Genomic DNA, 16,726 nt, shown 5'->3' on the forward strand with positions numbered 1-16,726 from the left:
GCTCATGTCAGCATTGGGACACACTGGGTCACAGATGCCGGTGGCTATTTGAATGATGAGTGGTGACAAGGATGCAGATGGATGCCTGGGTCGGGGCAGGTACCTGACAGGGCTGGAGAAGGGAGTGGATACTCCTGGGTCTCTCTTGACTAACAATAAAGATAGGACCAGCTTCCTCGGTAGCCCTTGGTGTTGGGTTCTGCCCCAGTCTACTGTACGTGCAGGGAGGAGAAGGGCCAAGGCTACCCCCACCACGTCTTCCCAAGGTTCCAACTCATGCTTTTTAACCTCCAGGCAGAGGCTTGGCCTGGAAGCTAAGCCCAAGAAAACAGAGCCACGAGAACAAAGCAGAGGTGTTTATTATAGGAACATTCTCAAACCACAATGGAAAAGATGTCCGTACAGGTGGATGGGGATGGAGATCAACCTTGGAGTACACGGACTTTAGGGGACTTCCTGCCTCACGCGTTCTCTCTCTCCCTTATCACCTAAGACCCAGAGACCCCCACTCACTGCAGGAGAGACCCACAAAGAAGCCTTCTCCCTGTGGCCTGGCCCCCAACAGGGACAGTCCTGTTTTCAGAGCAAGAACAGTCTGTACTTCAGACAGGATCCCAACCCCTACCCAACTTCAATGTCGACCGTCTGAGCAGCCAGCTTCATCGGCTGCAAACGCCTCTCTCAGGTGGTCAAAGGAGACACGACAGGGGACCGGGGGGCCCTAGGTGAGGATGTCATGGGCCTGGTGCTCCACCAGCATCTCCATGCTCTTCACATCCGTGCACCAGAACTCCAGGCGGTCCTTCATTCCCTTGATCTGAAACACAGATCCGGACACAAGGGGCATTAAGACACACAGGAGTCACAGGCCAAGTGGCCGCCACAGCACCTGACGGGGCGGCTCTGCATCTCCAGCTGACTCTCTAGGGCAGCACTAATAAAAAGGACTCTGAGCTGGGGGAGTGTGACAGGACTTCCCGGGTTAATTCTTATCACAAGGACATTAGAAAAAACTTGCATGAAAGAAAGCAGACAAGAATAGAGGAAATCCACAGGATTACATTTCCAGCAAATGTAAGATGGATGTGAGCTCAAATCACAGAACCAGGAACGTATTTGATCGGAGTACCTATCTTAAGATTAAAAAGCACCATCAGCACAACTAGCACTATTGTAATAATAAGCTTTTAAATGCAGGGTTCAAATCCCAGGCTTGCATTAAATTAAGCTCTTAGAAAAACCCAACAGCAGTAATTCATTCTCCAAAACCTCGTCTGATAATGCCTTCTTCCCAAATGGCTCCCATCCAAATGAAACTAAGACAGTATAGATACAACCCCCCAAAACCCACAGAGGTGAATAATGGTTTTCACACACAACACCTGCTGCAAATCCAGCACTCGGGGCTGCACCCAGGTCATGTGGACGCGTCTGTCCACCTCGTCTATGCTGCCTTTCACCAGCCCCACCGAAAGGGCCTTCATCACCAGGAGCTCCACCTGCGCAGAGACGGAGGCTTGTGTAAGACAGGAGAGCCTGACACCCCCCAGGGACCCAGATGGCTTCTCCCGTCGTTTTTTACTGTCCAGGGAGCAGCGCTCACACAAGAGCCTTGACTCCTCCATGTGGCAGCTCTGCTGCTCTAACACCCTGAGCCTAGGGACCATACCTCATTCACTGTGATTTTAGCACTTTTGGCAATTTCTTCAAAAGTAAGTTGTCTGTGATTGGCAGGTCGTGTGAAAGTCATCTGGAAAAAATTTTATTAACTATTTAAAACTATTTTTCCAAATAAAAATAGAGAACTGATAAGAATGTTTTGTCAATATTGGCTCTTAAAATAGACGTCTTATTAGTACCCCATACACTAAAAAGTTCCCTAATATTAGACTTACATCTTGTTAAGAACAAGCTTTCAATGCTTAGATAAGAAGGATAACAGCAAAATGCCTTATAGGAATTTTTGACAGTAGCCATTATTCAATCCCTGAACAAGTACTTGAGGCCACAATTTGGCCTCAAACCACAGGGTTGACCACGGCAAACCAGAAATGTAAGGGCCACTTCCTCAAGAAGCTTAGGTTCTAGTGGGGAAAGACAGACGTGTGTGTCAACAGGAAGCGACATGCAACGAGGAGGCAACTGCATCACGGTGAGAGGGGCAGCTACTTCATCTCAGTTCAGATGGTCAGGGAAGGCCTCAGCGGGGTGGCAGTGGGGTGGGAGGGTGTCGTCTGAGCTAAGACCCAAATATAAACTTAAAAAAGCAAGTGGTGGCAAAGGAAAAGGAAGCTGGTGAAGAGAGTGACGCACAGCAGAAGCAGCAGCACTGAAAGCTCAAACTGCTCAGGACAGGCTTGGAGAGTGCAGCGCCCCCACCTGACCAAAATCTGACACCACAGACAAAGTGGCTCCCGGGGTCTGCTTACCTCCATGAGGCACAACAACTGAATCTTCCTCAGAAGCTGGGCTTCGTTAGCTGCTAAATCAGGCTGTAAAGTACAGAAAGACAGAACAATGTCTTCCATGTCTGTGCTTATCAGTTACCTAACTGGGGCTCTGGAATTCGCTCTCTAACAGTAGGCCAAACAAAAAGCAGCTAAGCAGATCCAAACATCTCACACTGCGGACTGCTGAAGCTCATCCACATCTTCTTCATTCTTCTTAGGAAATCTAACTGGGACACTTTGTCAAGGCAAGGAATTTACAAGGTAAGATCTGTATTAATGCTACAAACACCATCAGGCAAGGCCACAGGGTACCGGCATTTCGAGAAGACTCTCCTGGTCAACGTGCTGTCGGGAAGGACACACCCAACAGCCCAGGAGGCTTCCCTCAGGGGCCGCTGCCTGCTCAGTGCCAGGGCAGTCCCTCTGAGGAAAAGTTTCCTTAATTTCTACAGACTTGTTCTGAATCAAAAGAGCAAGTTATTAATTTATAATGAAAAATATCATTGTCATGAGAACTAGAATACACTCTTCTGCAAGACGTGCATCATCTCTTCTTATAGATCAAAACGTTACTTAAACCAAGGAGACTTGTTTTTTTAATTCAAATAGCAACTCATATCCTGACACAGGCAGCCCCGCTGAGGACACTTCTTCCTCAAGCACTGGACAGGTCAAGCTCTGTAGAAAGGGCACTCCCTGTCCAGACAGGCTTTGCTGCCTGAACAGATGCTGCCAACATATATCTACAAATTTTTTCCCTTTAAATTGCTGTAACTAGCCATCTTCCTTTCTGAGTGGCACATGTTTTTGAGACATCAATGAATAACCAGACCACAGTTAGGTCTGGCTGCATCTGTGCTTTCTGCCTCTTCACAGTGACCTCGTCTATATCCACCCTGCTCCACTATGCAGGAATTTTACAAGTTTATGTTAAACTGAGAAAACTGAAAGTTTCAGAAAAATACAAAAATAACCGTAATTCCTACCACAGTTAACATTTTATTAATATTTACTTCTAATAATCTCATTAAAAAAGAACATACTTCACCATTAAAGCTCAAGTCCTTGTTAAGCACCTTTTCCCAACTCCCACCTTCCAGAGGCACCTTCACCCAGTGCCCCCCTCCCCTTGGCTGAGGTGAACTGGCTGTTCTCCCTGCACAGACCTCTCCTCCTGCGCCCACTGCTCTCCCCATCCCTGCACCCACCGCTCTCCCCATCCCTGCACCCACTGCTCTCCCCCTGCACCCACCTCTTCCCCTCCCTGCACCCACCTTTTCCCCTCCCTGCACCCACTGCTCTCCTCCTCCCTCCACCCACCCCTTTTCCCCTCTCTGCACCCACCGCTCTCCCCTCCCTGCACCCACCCCTTTTCCCCTCCCTGCACCCATCACTCTCCCCCTGTACCCACCCCTCTCCGTCACTGCACCAGGCACTTGTTCCTCCTTCATTCCACGCTCTCTCCCACCCACTCATGTTGGCCTCACACATTCGTCTTTCAGTTCAGCAAAGATACTAACATTTTCCTTTTCCTCCGCTGAGTGCACTGTTCCCACACTCTTCACTCATTCCTAAGGCCACACAGACCTTAGGTCACTATGGCTTCTATGCCTTCTGTGAGACCCTCTCCACCCAGCACAAATGCAGGGCCCACATTCGATTGTTTTCTCAGAACACCCTCACTCTAACCAACCACTTAACTCTCTGCTCTATGAGAGCAAGGACTAACCTATCTCGGTCTCCTCTGTGCCCAGTTCCTTCCTGTGTGCCTAGGGAAGACGCTCAATGAACATTGGTTGTATGAGTGAGTAGATACACAGGGGAACAAGGGCTGGGGCATCGTCAGAGCCATACCTGCTGGCCCCAGGCAGTCTTCAGAGTCTGGAACCTCTCTACGTTGCCACTGTTGAAGGCATAGAGGGTGTCAATCAGCCACTGCCGGTCAGTGTTCCGCAGGGACTCCAGCACGGGGTGCATGAGCTGTGGGGATGGAGACGGTCAGCACAAGGTGCATGAGCTGTGGGGATGGAGACGGTCAGCACGGGGTGCATGAGCTGTGGGATGGGACGGTCGGCACGGGTGCATGGAGCCAGGATGGAAGGCACGGGGTAAGGAGCTGGGATGGGACGGTCAGTGGGGGGATGGAGACGGTGGAAGGGATGGATGGGATGGAAGGGGATGGGATGGAAGGAAGGAAGTGGAATGCATTTAGCCTCTCCAAAGTTAAACACTCCCTCGCCGAGAAGCCCTGCTAGCCCCAGCGTGAAGGCTCTCTCCTGCTGCTCAGACACTACGGTAGCAACACAGTCCCATTTACAATCCAGTCACAATAATCAGTCCTGTTTAGCTTTAAAAATCTCATATAACAAAAAAGTAAAAAAACATTGTTTGAAATGGTTGTATTACAAAGCCCTGACATTAGTCACCTCTTCTGAAGTACTGGGTTGATTTAATAATTTGTCCCCATGGGTCTGGAATTGCAGTTTTCAAAACAAGGGTCTCAGCTACAGGGATTCCAAGGGTCTCAGCTACACGGATTCCAAGGGTCTCAGCTACACGGATTCCAAGGGTCTCAGCTACAGGGATTCCAGGGGTCTCAGCTACACGGATTCCAAGGGTCTCAGCTACACGGATTCCAAGGGTCTCAGCTACACGGATTCCAAGGGTCTCAGCTACACGGATTCCAAGGGTCTCAGCTACACGGATTCCAGGGGTCTCTGGCAGCTGGGTTCTGGGATTCCAAGGGTCTCAGCTACACGGATCTCCAGGGTCTCGCCACCATTCCAAGGGTCTCAGCCAAGTGATCTCCAGGGGTCTCAGCTACACGGATTCCAAGGGTCTCAGCTACAAGTGATTCCAGGGGTCTCAGCTACACCTGGATCTCCAGGGTCTCAGCTACACGATTCCAAGGGTCTCAGCTACACGGATTCCAGGGGTCTCAGCTAGGGACTCTGCAAGGTCGCAGCCACAGGACTCCAGGGTCTCAGCCACAAGGACTTCCAAGGGTCTCAGCCAGGGATTCCCAAGGGTCTAGCCAGGATTCCAGGGTCTCAGCTACACGATTCCAGGGGCTCCAGCTACAGGGATTCCAAGGTCTCAGCTACAGGGATTCCAAGGGTCTCAGCTACAGGGATTCCAAGGGTCTCAGCTACAGGGATTCCAAGGGTCTCAGCTACACGGATTCCAAGGGTCTCAGCTACAGGGATTCCAAGGGTCTCAGCTACAGGGATTCCAAGGGTCTCAGCTACAGGGACTCCAAGCATCCTTTATTCTGCAGCAGAAGGGCGCGCGGGGTGGGTTCAGCAGGTATTTACGTCATGGGACTTCCTACAAAAACCTGTGACTTAGGTAACAATAAGGAACTGGAGAAGGAACAGTAAAGGAGCTAGGAGGAAAGCCTCATTTTCATGTAAATTAAATGCTGGAGACAAATACAATGTAGAAACTAAAGTTTATACAAATCTTCCCATTTTTTCTTCAAAACAGGATGAATCCATCTGAGTAATTTCTTTTTTTTTTTTTTGGTGAGATGGGGTCTCACTCAGTCACCCAGGCTGGGGTGCAGTGGTGCAATCTTGGCTCACTGCAACCTCCACCTCCCGAATTCAAGAGATTCTCCTGTCTCGGCCTCCCAAGTAACCGGGATTACAGGCACCCACCATAACACCTGGCTAGTATTTTCAGTAGAGACAGGGTTTCACCACGTTGGCCAGGCTGGTCTTAAACTCCTGACGTCAGATGATCCGCCTGCTTCAGCTTCCCAAAACTGCTGGGATTACAGGTGCGAGCCACCACGCCCAGCCCCGCTTAGTAATTTCTGAGAACTGTCATCTCAAGCGCCTCACAGATGCTAAGTTTGGAGAATACGCTCCTGTGTGACATGGACTTTAATGGCCTAGGTTACCTGGTAGATCCTTGATGTCAACACAGCCCAAAAACCGCAGAGCATCTTTGTAGTAGGACGCGTGGTTTCCAACTGTTTGATAGTATTTACTGGAGAGATCATAGAAACGACTGTGAACCGACGTCACACCAGGAAGGTTGTTGAGCATTTCTTCAACATCTTCAATTGTTTCCTACATATGGAAAGCAAAATCATCTCTCTTTTTAAGTTAAAAGTTTATTTATTTCATTTTTTTAGGGACAGGGTCTCACTCTGTTGCCTAGGGTGGTCTTGAACTCCTGGCCTCAAGCGATCTTCCCACCTCAGTCTCCACAGTAGCTGGGATTACAGGTTCAAGCCACTGTGCTTGGTGAAGATTTTTAAAGTAATATGTTGTGAGATGAAAAGCGCAAACTACAAAGGCAAAGACTGATGAATGTGACTACATTAACATGGAAAACTTAATCCAAAACACAGAAAAAAGTACAAAGACAAGCTATAGACTGGGAAGCAATATTTACAACATGTATAACCCACCAGCAATTATGACCAAGGAAATATAAAAACGCTTACAAATCAGTCAGGAGACAGCAACACAGTACAAAAATGGGCAAAAGACATTAACAGGCAATTGACAGATCTGGAGACACAAACAGAATGGCCAATAAACCACTAGTAATTGTGAAATGCAAATTAAACCCCCAACAAGATATAATTTCACTTCTATTAGATCAGCAAGGGTTAGAGCCTGAAACTATCAGGTGTTGAAGATATGGAGCTTCCAGAGTGCTCGTACGGCGCTGAGGGAGCGTATATCTGGGAAAGGCAGAGATGCATACAGTTTGTATCTATAGTCTCCAGGCATATATCCTGGTGAGATTCTGCCCACGTACACAAGGGATCACGCACAGAAACACTTATAGCAGTATTGTTTGTGATAGTGAAAAAAACAACCTAAATCTCTCTCTCTCTCTTTTTTTTTTCTGAGATGGAGTCTTGCTCTGTTGCCCAAGCTAGAGTGCAGTGGTACAATCTTGGCTCACTGCAACCTCAGCCTCCCAAGAGGCTGGGATTACAGGCGCCCGCCACCACGCCTGGTTAATTTTTGTGTTTTTAGTAGAGACGGGGTTTTACCATCTTGGCTGGGCTGGCCTTGAACTCCTGACCTCATGATCCACCTGCCTCAGTCTCCCAGAGTGCTGGGATTACAGGTGTGACCACCACACCCGGCCCTAAACCTCTTCAACAGGAGACAGGATATGTATGTTGTGGAACACTTACACAGCGAAATTCCGTACAGGAGTACACGCACACTGGCTACACATACCCACAGGACTCTGGAACCCAGGACTGAGCCAATGTTAAAACACTTGAGTTACACACCCCCATTTAATGAAGCACAAGGAAATGCATGGGCATGAGAGGGAGCCTGGCTGGGGGAGAAGAGTGGTCTGAAGGGTAGTGGGGCCCTGACTGTGGCTTCGTTCCTTCCTGAGCTGGCTGGGGCACATGGACGCCTATTACAGCATTGTGGACTGTGACTTACAGCTTCCAGCGTGTCTTAAAATACTTCAAAATAAAATGCACTAAGTATGCACATGGGTGAAGACTGAGAAACAATAAACAATAAAAAGTATCTTTTCAGGGCAATGAGGACAGGAACACTTTTAACCTAACCCCAATATTTTCTTTAACATTATGGTTAGCAAACAAACACAAACACACACAGGCTCTGGTTAAACAAGGTGGACCCACCACGTCGGTTTCACTGCCACTCACATCCATACCTGTCTCCCAAACTGCACGAAAACATAATTGAACATAAGAAAGACATAAAAATATACAGGATACTTCAGCAACATTTAGGAGGCAGAAGGAAGGTGGAGGAACAGCACATGACGTGCCAGTGGTGTGTAGGCTGACCTTGGTCAGGGAGAACCAATGTGCTTTGGGCTGACTGAGGCCGTTGGAGTCATTATTAGACGGATGTGCTGTGGTCACACGGGACTGCTCTTTTGTTTAAGGGCAGCAGGCATTGTATCAGCAACTTACTCTTAAGTGGTTTTGGAAAAAAGCTACAGACACACACAAAGGCAAAAGTAGTAAAAGGTTAGCAATGGGGGGCTGGGCGCAGTGGCTCACGGCTGTAATCCCAGCACTTTGGGAGGCTGAGAACAGAGGGATCACTTGAGGTCAGGAGTTCGAGACCAGCCTGGTCAACATGGTGAAACCCTGTCTCTACTAAAAATACAAGAAAATTAGCCGGATGTGGTGGCAGGCGCCTGTAATCCCAGCTACTCAGGAGGCTGAGGCAGGAGAATCGCTTGAACCCAGGAGGCGGAGGTTGCAATGAGCTGAGATCGTACCATTGCACTCCAGCCTGGGTAACAGAGCGAGACTCCATCTCAAAAAAAAAAAAAAAAAAAAAGGTTTGCAATGGGGAATTTGGGTTGAGGTATAGGAGTTCTTTGTGTTATTTTTGCAACTTTTCTCTAATTTAAAAATGTTTTAAAATAAATAGTAAAGAACAAAAATAGGTTTTTTTTTCCCTACAGATTTAAATAATTTTAATCCAAAGAGAAATCTGTATATGGTGAGCTCACCTTTGTAACCTGTAGGTCCCCGATGTTTAATTTTAGAGCTCCAATTGCTGTTTTACACAGGATCACTGCCTCATCACTACTTTTCACCTAAGACATCAAAAACAAAAACAAGAAACCTCAGAACGTGGGCAGCTGACTAACAAAGGAAGCCAGCTACTTGCACATTAACGCAACCTTGATGACTAGAGACCGTGTGGTCTCTCAAGGTCTGGACGGTGAGCATGGACACAAACTGTAAGTCATCCATACCCTAAAAGGTATTGCTCACATCTCACATTTACCTTCTCACGAGTCTTTTCCAGGAAAGTAAGAGCCACATTAGGATCTGGAAAAGAAAGAACAGTCAGAAGGACCATCAAAAGACTGGTTTCTACTAACCAAGACATCTTTAGGTAGGATAATCTTTAGGTTTTGACCATAAAGTAGAATAAAAATACAATATTGGATACAGAAAGCACAAAAGTTCAGTTAACTTATATTTCAAGATAATTTTAACTACCACTTGGATCTGCTCCTTTATAAAACAAAGTAAGACTTACCAGTCATCTGTCTAACTACATGAAGAATGATTTCTACCAGGGACAAAGGATTCACCCTGAAATGAAAACCACCAGTCTTTGAGTACCAATGAGTATCAAAGTACTCATTTGCAAAGTAAAAAAGGGATGAAAGGGTTTTACCTGTGTTCAAATTCACTGATAAAGTTTTCATAAAGCTGTGAAACCAAAACACGGAGAGAAATTACAGGATGTCTTGTATTCTGCAAAATGAAGACCCCAGATACTATTTTTGGTACAGAAGCTGCATCAATGCTATCAAGTTGGGAGTGTGCAAACCACAATGCCCATCACACAGTAAGCAGTGCATGTTTGCAGAATGACAGGAGACCATATTAGGGCTTATTTACATTCACGTAAATGATCAACAGATTATTAAGGAACATTAGGTTTCTTCTAGCTTTGGGAATTAGGGTATGGACCGATAAGAACCTCCAGACAAATTCCTATATTCTTTCTTCCAGGTATTGTAAGTTAAATAGACATCAGACTGAAATGCTCCCCCAGTTTTCTCCCTGTGGCTTCTGGGCTGTTGGTATTTGGATGCTTGTGAAGACGGCTTGTGCCGCTGTGTGGTCTCCAGCCGACCAGGACAGGTTTATTTGTATCTATCCTGTTTGTTGAAGTAATAAGACCATTGTGGAAGGAAGGTGAAACCCCATAAGTAAGTCTGTTGAAAATCCTACAGCTAGAGGTTCAAGACCTATGTTCAGCAGTTGGACTTAATGCATTTCTTGAGAAAAATAAAATGTACTCTAGAGAATGGAATCGTGATGTCTAATATAAAGGCAGAGTCTGGGCCCAGCTCAAACGGGAGATGGCAGCCTCTGTCTTGTACATTTCCCATCACATGAAGTCAGTAACGTTGTGTGCAGCATAAACGATACCTCAACTAAAAACAAGGACACAAAAAAACAGGAAAAACAGGAGGCAGTGACCAAAGTCTTCAACAAGGAGAGGGAAGAAAAAAAGGGAAAGGAAAGAAAAAGACGTAGCCGGGCACAGTGGCCCACGCCTGTAATCCCAGCACTTTGGGAGGCCAAGGCGGGCGGATTACGAGGTCAAGAGATTGAAACCATCCTGGCCAAAATGGTGAAACACTGTCTCTACTAAAAATACAAAAATTAGCTGGGTGTGGTGGCACGTGCCTTTGGGAGGCTGAGGCAGAAGAATCGCTTGAACCTGGGAGGCGGAGGTTGCTGTGAGCTGAGATTGCACCATTGCATTCCACCCTGGGCAACAAGAGCGAAACTCCATCTCAAAAAAAAAAAAAAAAAAAGAAAAAAAAAAGACATAATGTAGTATCAGCACCAAGTATGTGGTACTACTTGGTATGCAAAAGCCTCCATTAAGAGACCTGAAGTACGTAGTAGCCTCCATTAAGAGACCTGAATGGAGGCTTCTAATTTGTATCAAAGGAAAACAGAAGCGTTTCGTTTGCATTACTTACCTGAACTGTGAACCCTTGTGCCTCCCATCTTTATCAGAGTTGACAGTGAAATAACCTTATATCAGAAGTTTGCACCTCACTTTTATGGAGTATAAAAGAAGTTTTTTGACTTTCAATGCATTTTTTTTTGAAGAAAATATTTTAAAACGGACAATGGCCTGTACAATAAGTTACTTGAAATCTTATATCTATCTTCTGCGTAAACATATTTCAGATAAATTTCAATTAGATTTGAAATACACATTTTGTTCACCTATTAATGAAATAAAATTTGAAACAAAAAAGAAAGGCTCGCTAATCAAACGGAATGGAGTTCCTTCAGATTTTAGAAGGTTAAAGCTAATTGTGCGCCATTTTGAAATTTCTTAGCCACTCAGCACACTTGAGCACTTCCTCAGACTCCATGCTAGGTAGTACAGCACAGAACGTGTAAGACAAATGATGGGTCTTCAAGGAGCTCCTGGTCTACTGAAGACAGTCTTTAAACAAATAAATGACAATACAGTGAGTTTAAGTGCAAAAAGAAAGAAAGAAAAAGCACAGAAGTGCATCAGCCAAAGGGAGAAGCTTCAAAGACCATTACTGCAGAAGTGGCGATACTGAGTTTCCGGAAAATGAGCACAGTTACAGAGGTGGCCACATGGTGTGGGAGAGGAAGAAGCTGAGAGAAGAACATTCCAGACAGTAACAAACATGTGCAAAAGCACTGAAGAAAAAAATACATTATGTTTCAGGAGTAGCTCTGAGGGACACAGACTAGGAAGCACTGAAGATTGGTCTCTGTCCAGAGTGCAAGGCTGAACCAGAGGACCCACATGATCATTTCTATTTTAGAAACATGCCGGGGCAGAGAGGACAGCAGGTGAAAGAGACAGAGAGAACAGTCAGAGGCTAGTAGTGGCCAAGACAGGAGCGTGAAGGAGCAACAGTAATGAGGATGGACGAATACTCTGAGAGAGATTTAGGGGTAACTTGAAGCAGACTCACTCAGATGTGGGCTGGTCACAGAGAAGGAGAGCTGACAATAACCCCTGAGCTTATGGCCTGGGTAACTGGGCCAAAAGAGTGCCTAGTGTGGGCACAGTAGGAGAGGGAACCTCCAAATGACCTTAACTTGGGATTAGGAGAGCCTGAGGTTCCTCTGGGATATGAAGGTAGAAGGATGAAAACGCCCCTGTAGCAATTACATATTTGAATCAGGCACACAAGAAACAGCCAACTAAATAAAATGGCATTTTTGTCCCGATGCTGTGGCTCACATCGGTAATGCGGCACTTTGGGAGGCCGAGGCAGGTGGATCACTTGAGGACAGGAGTTCAAGACCAGCCTGGCCAACATGGTGAAACACCATCTCTACTAAAACTACAAAAATTAGCCAGGTGTGGTGGCACATGCTTGTAATCCCAGCTACTTGGGAAGCTGAAGCATGAGAATGGCTGGAACTGGGGAGACGGAGGTTGCAGTGAGCTAAGTTCTACCATTGCACTCCAGCCTGGGTGACAGGGCGAGACTCCGTCCCCTTGCCCCCCAAAATAAATAAAATGGTGGCCAGGTGGTGGTTCACACCTGTAATCCCAGCACTTTGGGAGGCTGAGGTGGGTGGATCACCTGAGGTTAGGCGTTTGAGACCAGTCTGGCCAACATGGTGAAACCCTGTCTCTACTAAAAATACAAAAATTAGCCAGGCGTGGTGGCGGGAGCCGGTAATCCCAGCTACTCTGGAGGCTGAGGCAGGAGAATCGCTTGAACCAGGGAGGTGGAGGATGTAGTGAGCCAAGACTGTGCCACTGCACTCCAGCCTGGGCAACAAGAACGAAACTCTGTCTCAAAAAATAATAATAAATAAATTTTTAAAATGGCATTTTTGCTACAAGAGACTATTTCAAAGATATTTTCCTTATTAGAGGGAAATGTTTGAACTTTCCTGACATCTATTGATCTAAAAAAGTACCTTTAAAAAGAAGCCCACTAAGTCCAGAAAGTCAAAATTACTTCTGGTGACTACAAATTCACAAATACTAGAAATTCACAAATACTAGAAATTCATAAATACTATCCATTTACACTTATGCCGACTGGATCCCAACAATTTTTAAATGTTTATTCTGTCCATGGGAAAAGTAAACTCAGATCTGCCAACTTAAATAAACATCACCTTACCGTGAGGTTGCGGCCATATTTTGCCACGTGTAGAAAAGTGATTTAAAGATAAGAAGCCAAAGGATAGAGATAAACAATTAGGAATCATCTATCCTGATGATTTAGAACCTCAGGGAACAAGTATTAAGACAGGTCTCAGGCCAGGCACGGTGGCTCCTGCCTACAATCCCAGCAGTTTGGGAGGCCAAGGCAGGCAGATCACCTGAGGTCGGGAGTTTGAGACCAGCCTGGCCAACACTGGTGAAACCCCATTTCTACTAAGAAATACAAAAATTAGCCAGCTGTGGTGGTGGGCACCTGTAATCCCAGCTACTTGGGAGGCTGAGGCAGAAGAATCGCTTGAACTCGGGAGGTGGAAGTTGCAGTGAGCCAAGATCGCACCATTGCACTCCAGCCCGGGCAACAGGAGCGAAACTCCGTCTCAAAAAAAAAAAAAAAAAAAAGGCAGGTCTCATTTATCATTTTCCCACATAATCCAGAAGACTGAATGTTGAGCAAAATCTCCAGGCTTACAGATGATTTTAAGTTCCTCTGAATAGTAAAATGTCAAATTGATGGCTATAAACCACAAGAAAATCTTACAAGCCCAGGTGGTGGGGTAGTAAGGTGGTAAGCTCTGTTGTGAGCATATAAAAGTAATGTATTCCGGAGAAATGACTCAAGCTGTAATTATAAGCTATCAGTTACAATGCTGGTATGAATCTCTGATTCATTCAGAATGAGAGTAAGATGTCAGGAAAAACTTCAAAGAGGAGGCTACCAGTGAGCAAATTTGTGGGGATGTGTCAGGGGATCTGGGGAAGGCTAGGAAAGAAACTGCGTTTTTTTAAACTGTTGAAAAAATTCTAAAAGTCCTCTATTACAGAGGCAGCATGACACTACACAGAACTCTCCCTCCAACCCACCTACCCTCAACCGAAGTACAAAAGGTGCTTTATCTTCCACACTACCCAGGACAGAAGTGTCTGGGCAAGCAGTCAGTGTGGCTTAAAGAAGGGGAGTGATGGAAGTTATCTAAGATTCCCACAGATAGTAATCTTCCTCACACCTTACTCCACCCTCTAACTGGGTTTGAACTTTGTATCTAATAACAGTTTTCTAAAAATAGAGTACTAAAAGGAAGCCTATGAACTAAGATACTCAGGCATGTTTTAAGATAGTACTTTATGCCAGAATTTTAGAAAAAGCCAGAATGTTAGTGTTTGAATCCTCTTCTGCCACTTATTAGCAGTGACCTATAGTAAGTTACTTAAAGTCTTATGTTTGCTTCTACATCAAAAAAGTGAGATGAAAGTAGTATCTACTGAGCAGCGTCGTTAGGAAGGACATGTGAAGCACTCAGACCAGTACCTGACATAAAGGGACTTCTGAAGAATTGTAGCTTATTATTATTATTATTGTTAGCAAAAAGCCCATCTTATTTTAAAAAGTCCTTGAGTACATTAATATAATCTGACCTAGTATCGCAAATTATTTACCTTAATGAGACCATCTCCTTGGGCAAAGCACGGATCCTGCACAAAATCAAGCACCTGAAGTGTCAGCTGATGCCACAACCTGAAAAACATACAGCCCTTAAGACCTCTAACCTAATATCCAGTCACAGACACCTTCAGCCTTGATGATCCTATCAAGTCACAAATATAGGTTGGGTATCTCTAATCCAAAACTCCAAAATTCAAAATGCTCCAAAATCCAAAACTTTCTGAGCACCAACGTAAGGCTCAAAGGAAACGACCATTGGAGCATCTCAGATTTCAGATTTTTGATTCATGGATACTGAATGGGTAAGCACATATCGAAAATATTTCAAAATCCGAAAAAATACTAAATCCAAAAAACTTTTGCCCCAATGCATTTCTTTCTTCTTCTTTCTTTCCTTTTTTTTTTTTTTTTTTTTGAGACAGAGTCTCACTCTGTTGCCCAGGCTGTAGTGCGGTGGCACCATCTTGGCTCACTGCAACCTCTGCCTCCCAGGTTCAAGTGATTCTCCTGCCTCAGCCTCCCGAGTAGCTGAGATTACAGGCATGAGCCACCGTGCCCCGCCGCCCCAGTGCATTTCTGGTAAGAGATGCTAAATCCATACTAACCAGTCTCTACTGTGTAGTAGAAAGAATGCTAAAGCAGATGCAATAAACCTGAGTTCTTTTCCTGGCTCTGCTGTTGAATGGCTATGTCACTTTAAGATCACTTAACTTCTCTCTAAGACTCAGTTTTCCCAGGTATGAAATGGAGAACATTATTCTAGATTACCTCAGAGGGTACTGTGAGGTTTGATTGGAAACAAGAACTTTGAAATCATACATATGTACCTTGAGATTCTGGCTCTTCTACCTATTAGCTAGTATCTCAGGGAAGACAATTAAAATGAGCTTCAGTTTCCTCCTCTGTGAAAAGGATGAATAAAGGATTAAATAAGCTAATATATAAAACCTCCAGGACAGTGACATAGCGCTTCATCCAAAATCTAAAGGCTAATATTTAATAACGCATATGAAATGCTTTGAAAATTACCAAGTGCTATCCAACACAAACCATTATTTGCCAAACATTAATTTGCTCTCAAAAACTGCTAATAGCAGAAGGCTGCTGAATGCTAAACATCATCAAAACATGTATGGAACATCTATGTGAAAGGTATTATATTAAATGCTAGGGTTAACAGGAAGGTTACTACAGGAGATGTATTTTCTATGGAATAGCTCCAGCCCAATGCCAGCAATTTATCCTATCATTTTAAAAGGAGATTAGTGCTTAGCAACAATTTAATGGCTCTGCAATTCATCCTGTTTCTAAACAAACTTAAACTTTAAGATCTTTCTAGGGGCACACAGCCCAGCGAGAAATACAATGGAAGGTAAAGACAATGGGACGGGGTGCAACCAGTTGCAGAACTAATAGGGAAGAGAGCAAAGCTGCACTAGCCTCTGGTTTATCAACTCCAGACCATGAGAAAGATAACTGTGGATACAGTTACACCATGACAAGGCTAAGCGCGAATCACCAAGATCTGTTTCTCAAAGTGGGTGGCAATCTGGTTCTGAAAGTTTGTTTGCTTGTTTCGCTGGAATACAGAGCTAAAAGCAAAGGCTTCCCCTGAACCGTCTTAGTAAGACCCGAGGTAGACGAGTTCAGAAGCCTCAGTCACAGTCCCTCGTTAGGGAAGCACTGAATCTCAGACCCAAACATCCTGGCTACAGCTCTTGGCCCTCGTGGTCTGTCATCCTTCTTACTCCTCGACCCTGCCACTCGGGGTTCCTCAGCAAACCCTGCTGGCACAGCCAGTCGCTACACGTCCCCGTTTCCCCGCAACTTGGGTCTGGGCGCCCTCAGCCCATCAAGGGCCCGCTTCTCCGCCCGCCCGCCCCCTCCGTCTCCCTCTATCGCTGGGGCCCAGGGCCCGTCTGTCTGCTCGGAGCTTACTTCTTCGTGTAGAGTTCCTCCAGACGGTGCCACACAGCGGGCTGTCCGGGCCCGGAGCTCTGGCTCTGCTGTAGGAAGCCCGGTACGTCCTTCATGACAGCAGGAAGACCCCCGGCACAGATGAACAACCGGGATGTCAGCCCCGCGGGGATGTCTGCCGGAAATGCTCACTCACTTCCGGCGCCGCGCGGCGCGGGGCA

At 45.7% G+C, this 16,726-nt stretch overlaps 1 protein-coding gene and 1 pseudogene across 2 annotated transcripts; one reads left to right on the plus strand and one right to left on the minus strand.

The window, feature by feature from the left end:
- Positions 1 to 341: 341 nt before the first annotated feature.
- PSMD13 (proteasome 26S subunit, non-ATPase 13) lies at positions 342 to 16,715 on the minus strand. Of its 2 annotated transcripts, XM_031662078.1 has the most exons (13): positions 16,527 to 16,715; positions 14,582 to 14,660; positions 9,617 to 9,651; positions 9,476 to 9,531; positions 9,218 to 9,261; positions 8,937 to 9,023; positions 6,355 to 6,526; positions 4,665 to 4,740; positions 4,305 to 4,434; positions 2,430 to 2,492; positions 1,670 to 1,750; positions 1,383 to 1,499; positions 342 to 817 (listed from the first exon to the last, which is right to left on the minus strand). In XM_031662078.1, exons 1-13 carry the CDS (start codon positions 16,619 to 16,621, stop codon positions 722 to 724), a joined length of 1,131 nt encoding a protein of 376 aa, XP_031517938.1. In that variant the 5' UTR covers positions 16,622 to 16,715; the 3' UTR covers positions 342 to 721. The 2 variants fall into 2 exon arrangements, with proteins under 2 accessions (XP_031517938.1, XP_031517939.1); XM_031662079.1 differs by lacking the exons at positions 1,383 to 1,499; positions 1,670 to 1,750.
- On the plus strand, positions 9,838 to 10,541 carry LOC103877350 (annotated as a pseudogene).
- Positions 16,716 to 16,726: the final 11 nt, after the last annotated feature.

Source organism: Papio anubis, unplaced genomic scaffold (assembly GCF_008728515.1).
Source record: "Papio anubis isolate 15944 unplaced genomic scaffold, Panubis1.0 scaffold376, whole genome shotgun sequence".
Lineage (NCBI taxonomy): Eukaryota > Metazoa > Chordata > Mammalia > Primates > Cercopithecidae > Papio > Papio anubis.

Coding starts and splice junctions, on each gene's coding strand:
- PSMD13 (XM_031662078.1), bottom strand. CDS start 16,621: ATGAAGGACGTACCGGGCTTCCTACAGCAGAGCCAGAGCTCCGGGCCC. Junction 9,652..14,581: donor AAGGAGATGGTCTCATTAAG/GTAAATAATTTG, acceptor TTGGTTTCACAG/CTTTATGAAAACTTTATCAG. Junction 1,500..1,669: donor CTAAAATCACAGTGAATGAG/GTATGGTCCCTA, acceptor GTCTCTGCGCAG/GTGGAGCTCCTGGTGATGAA.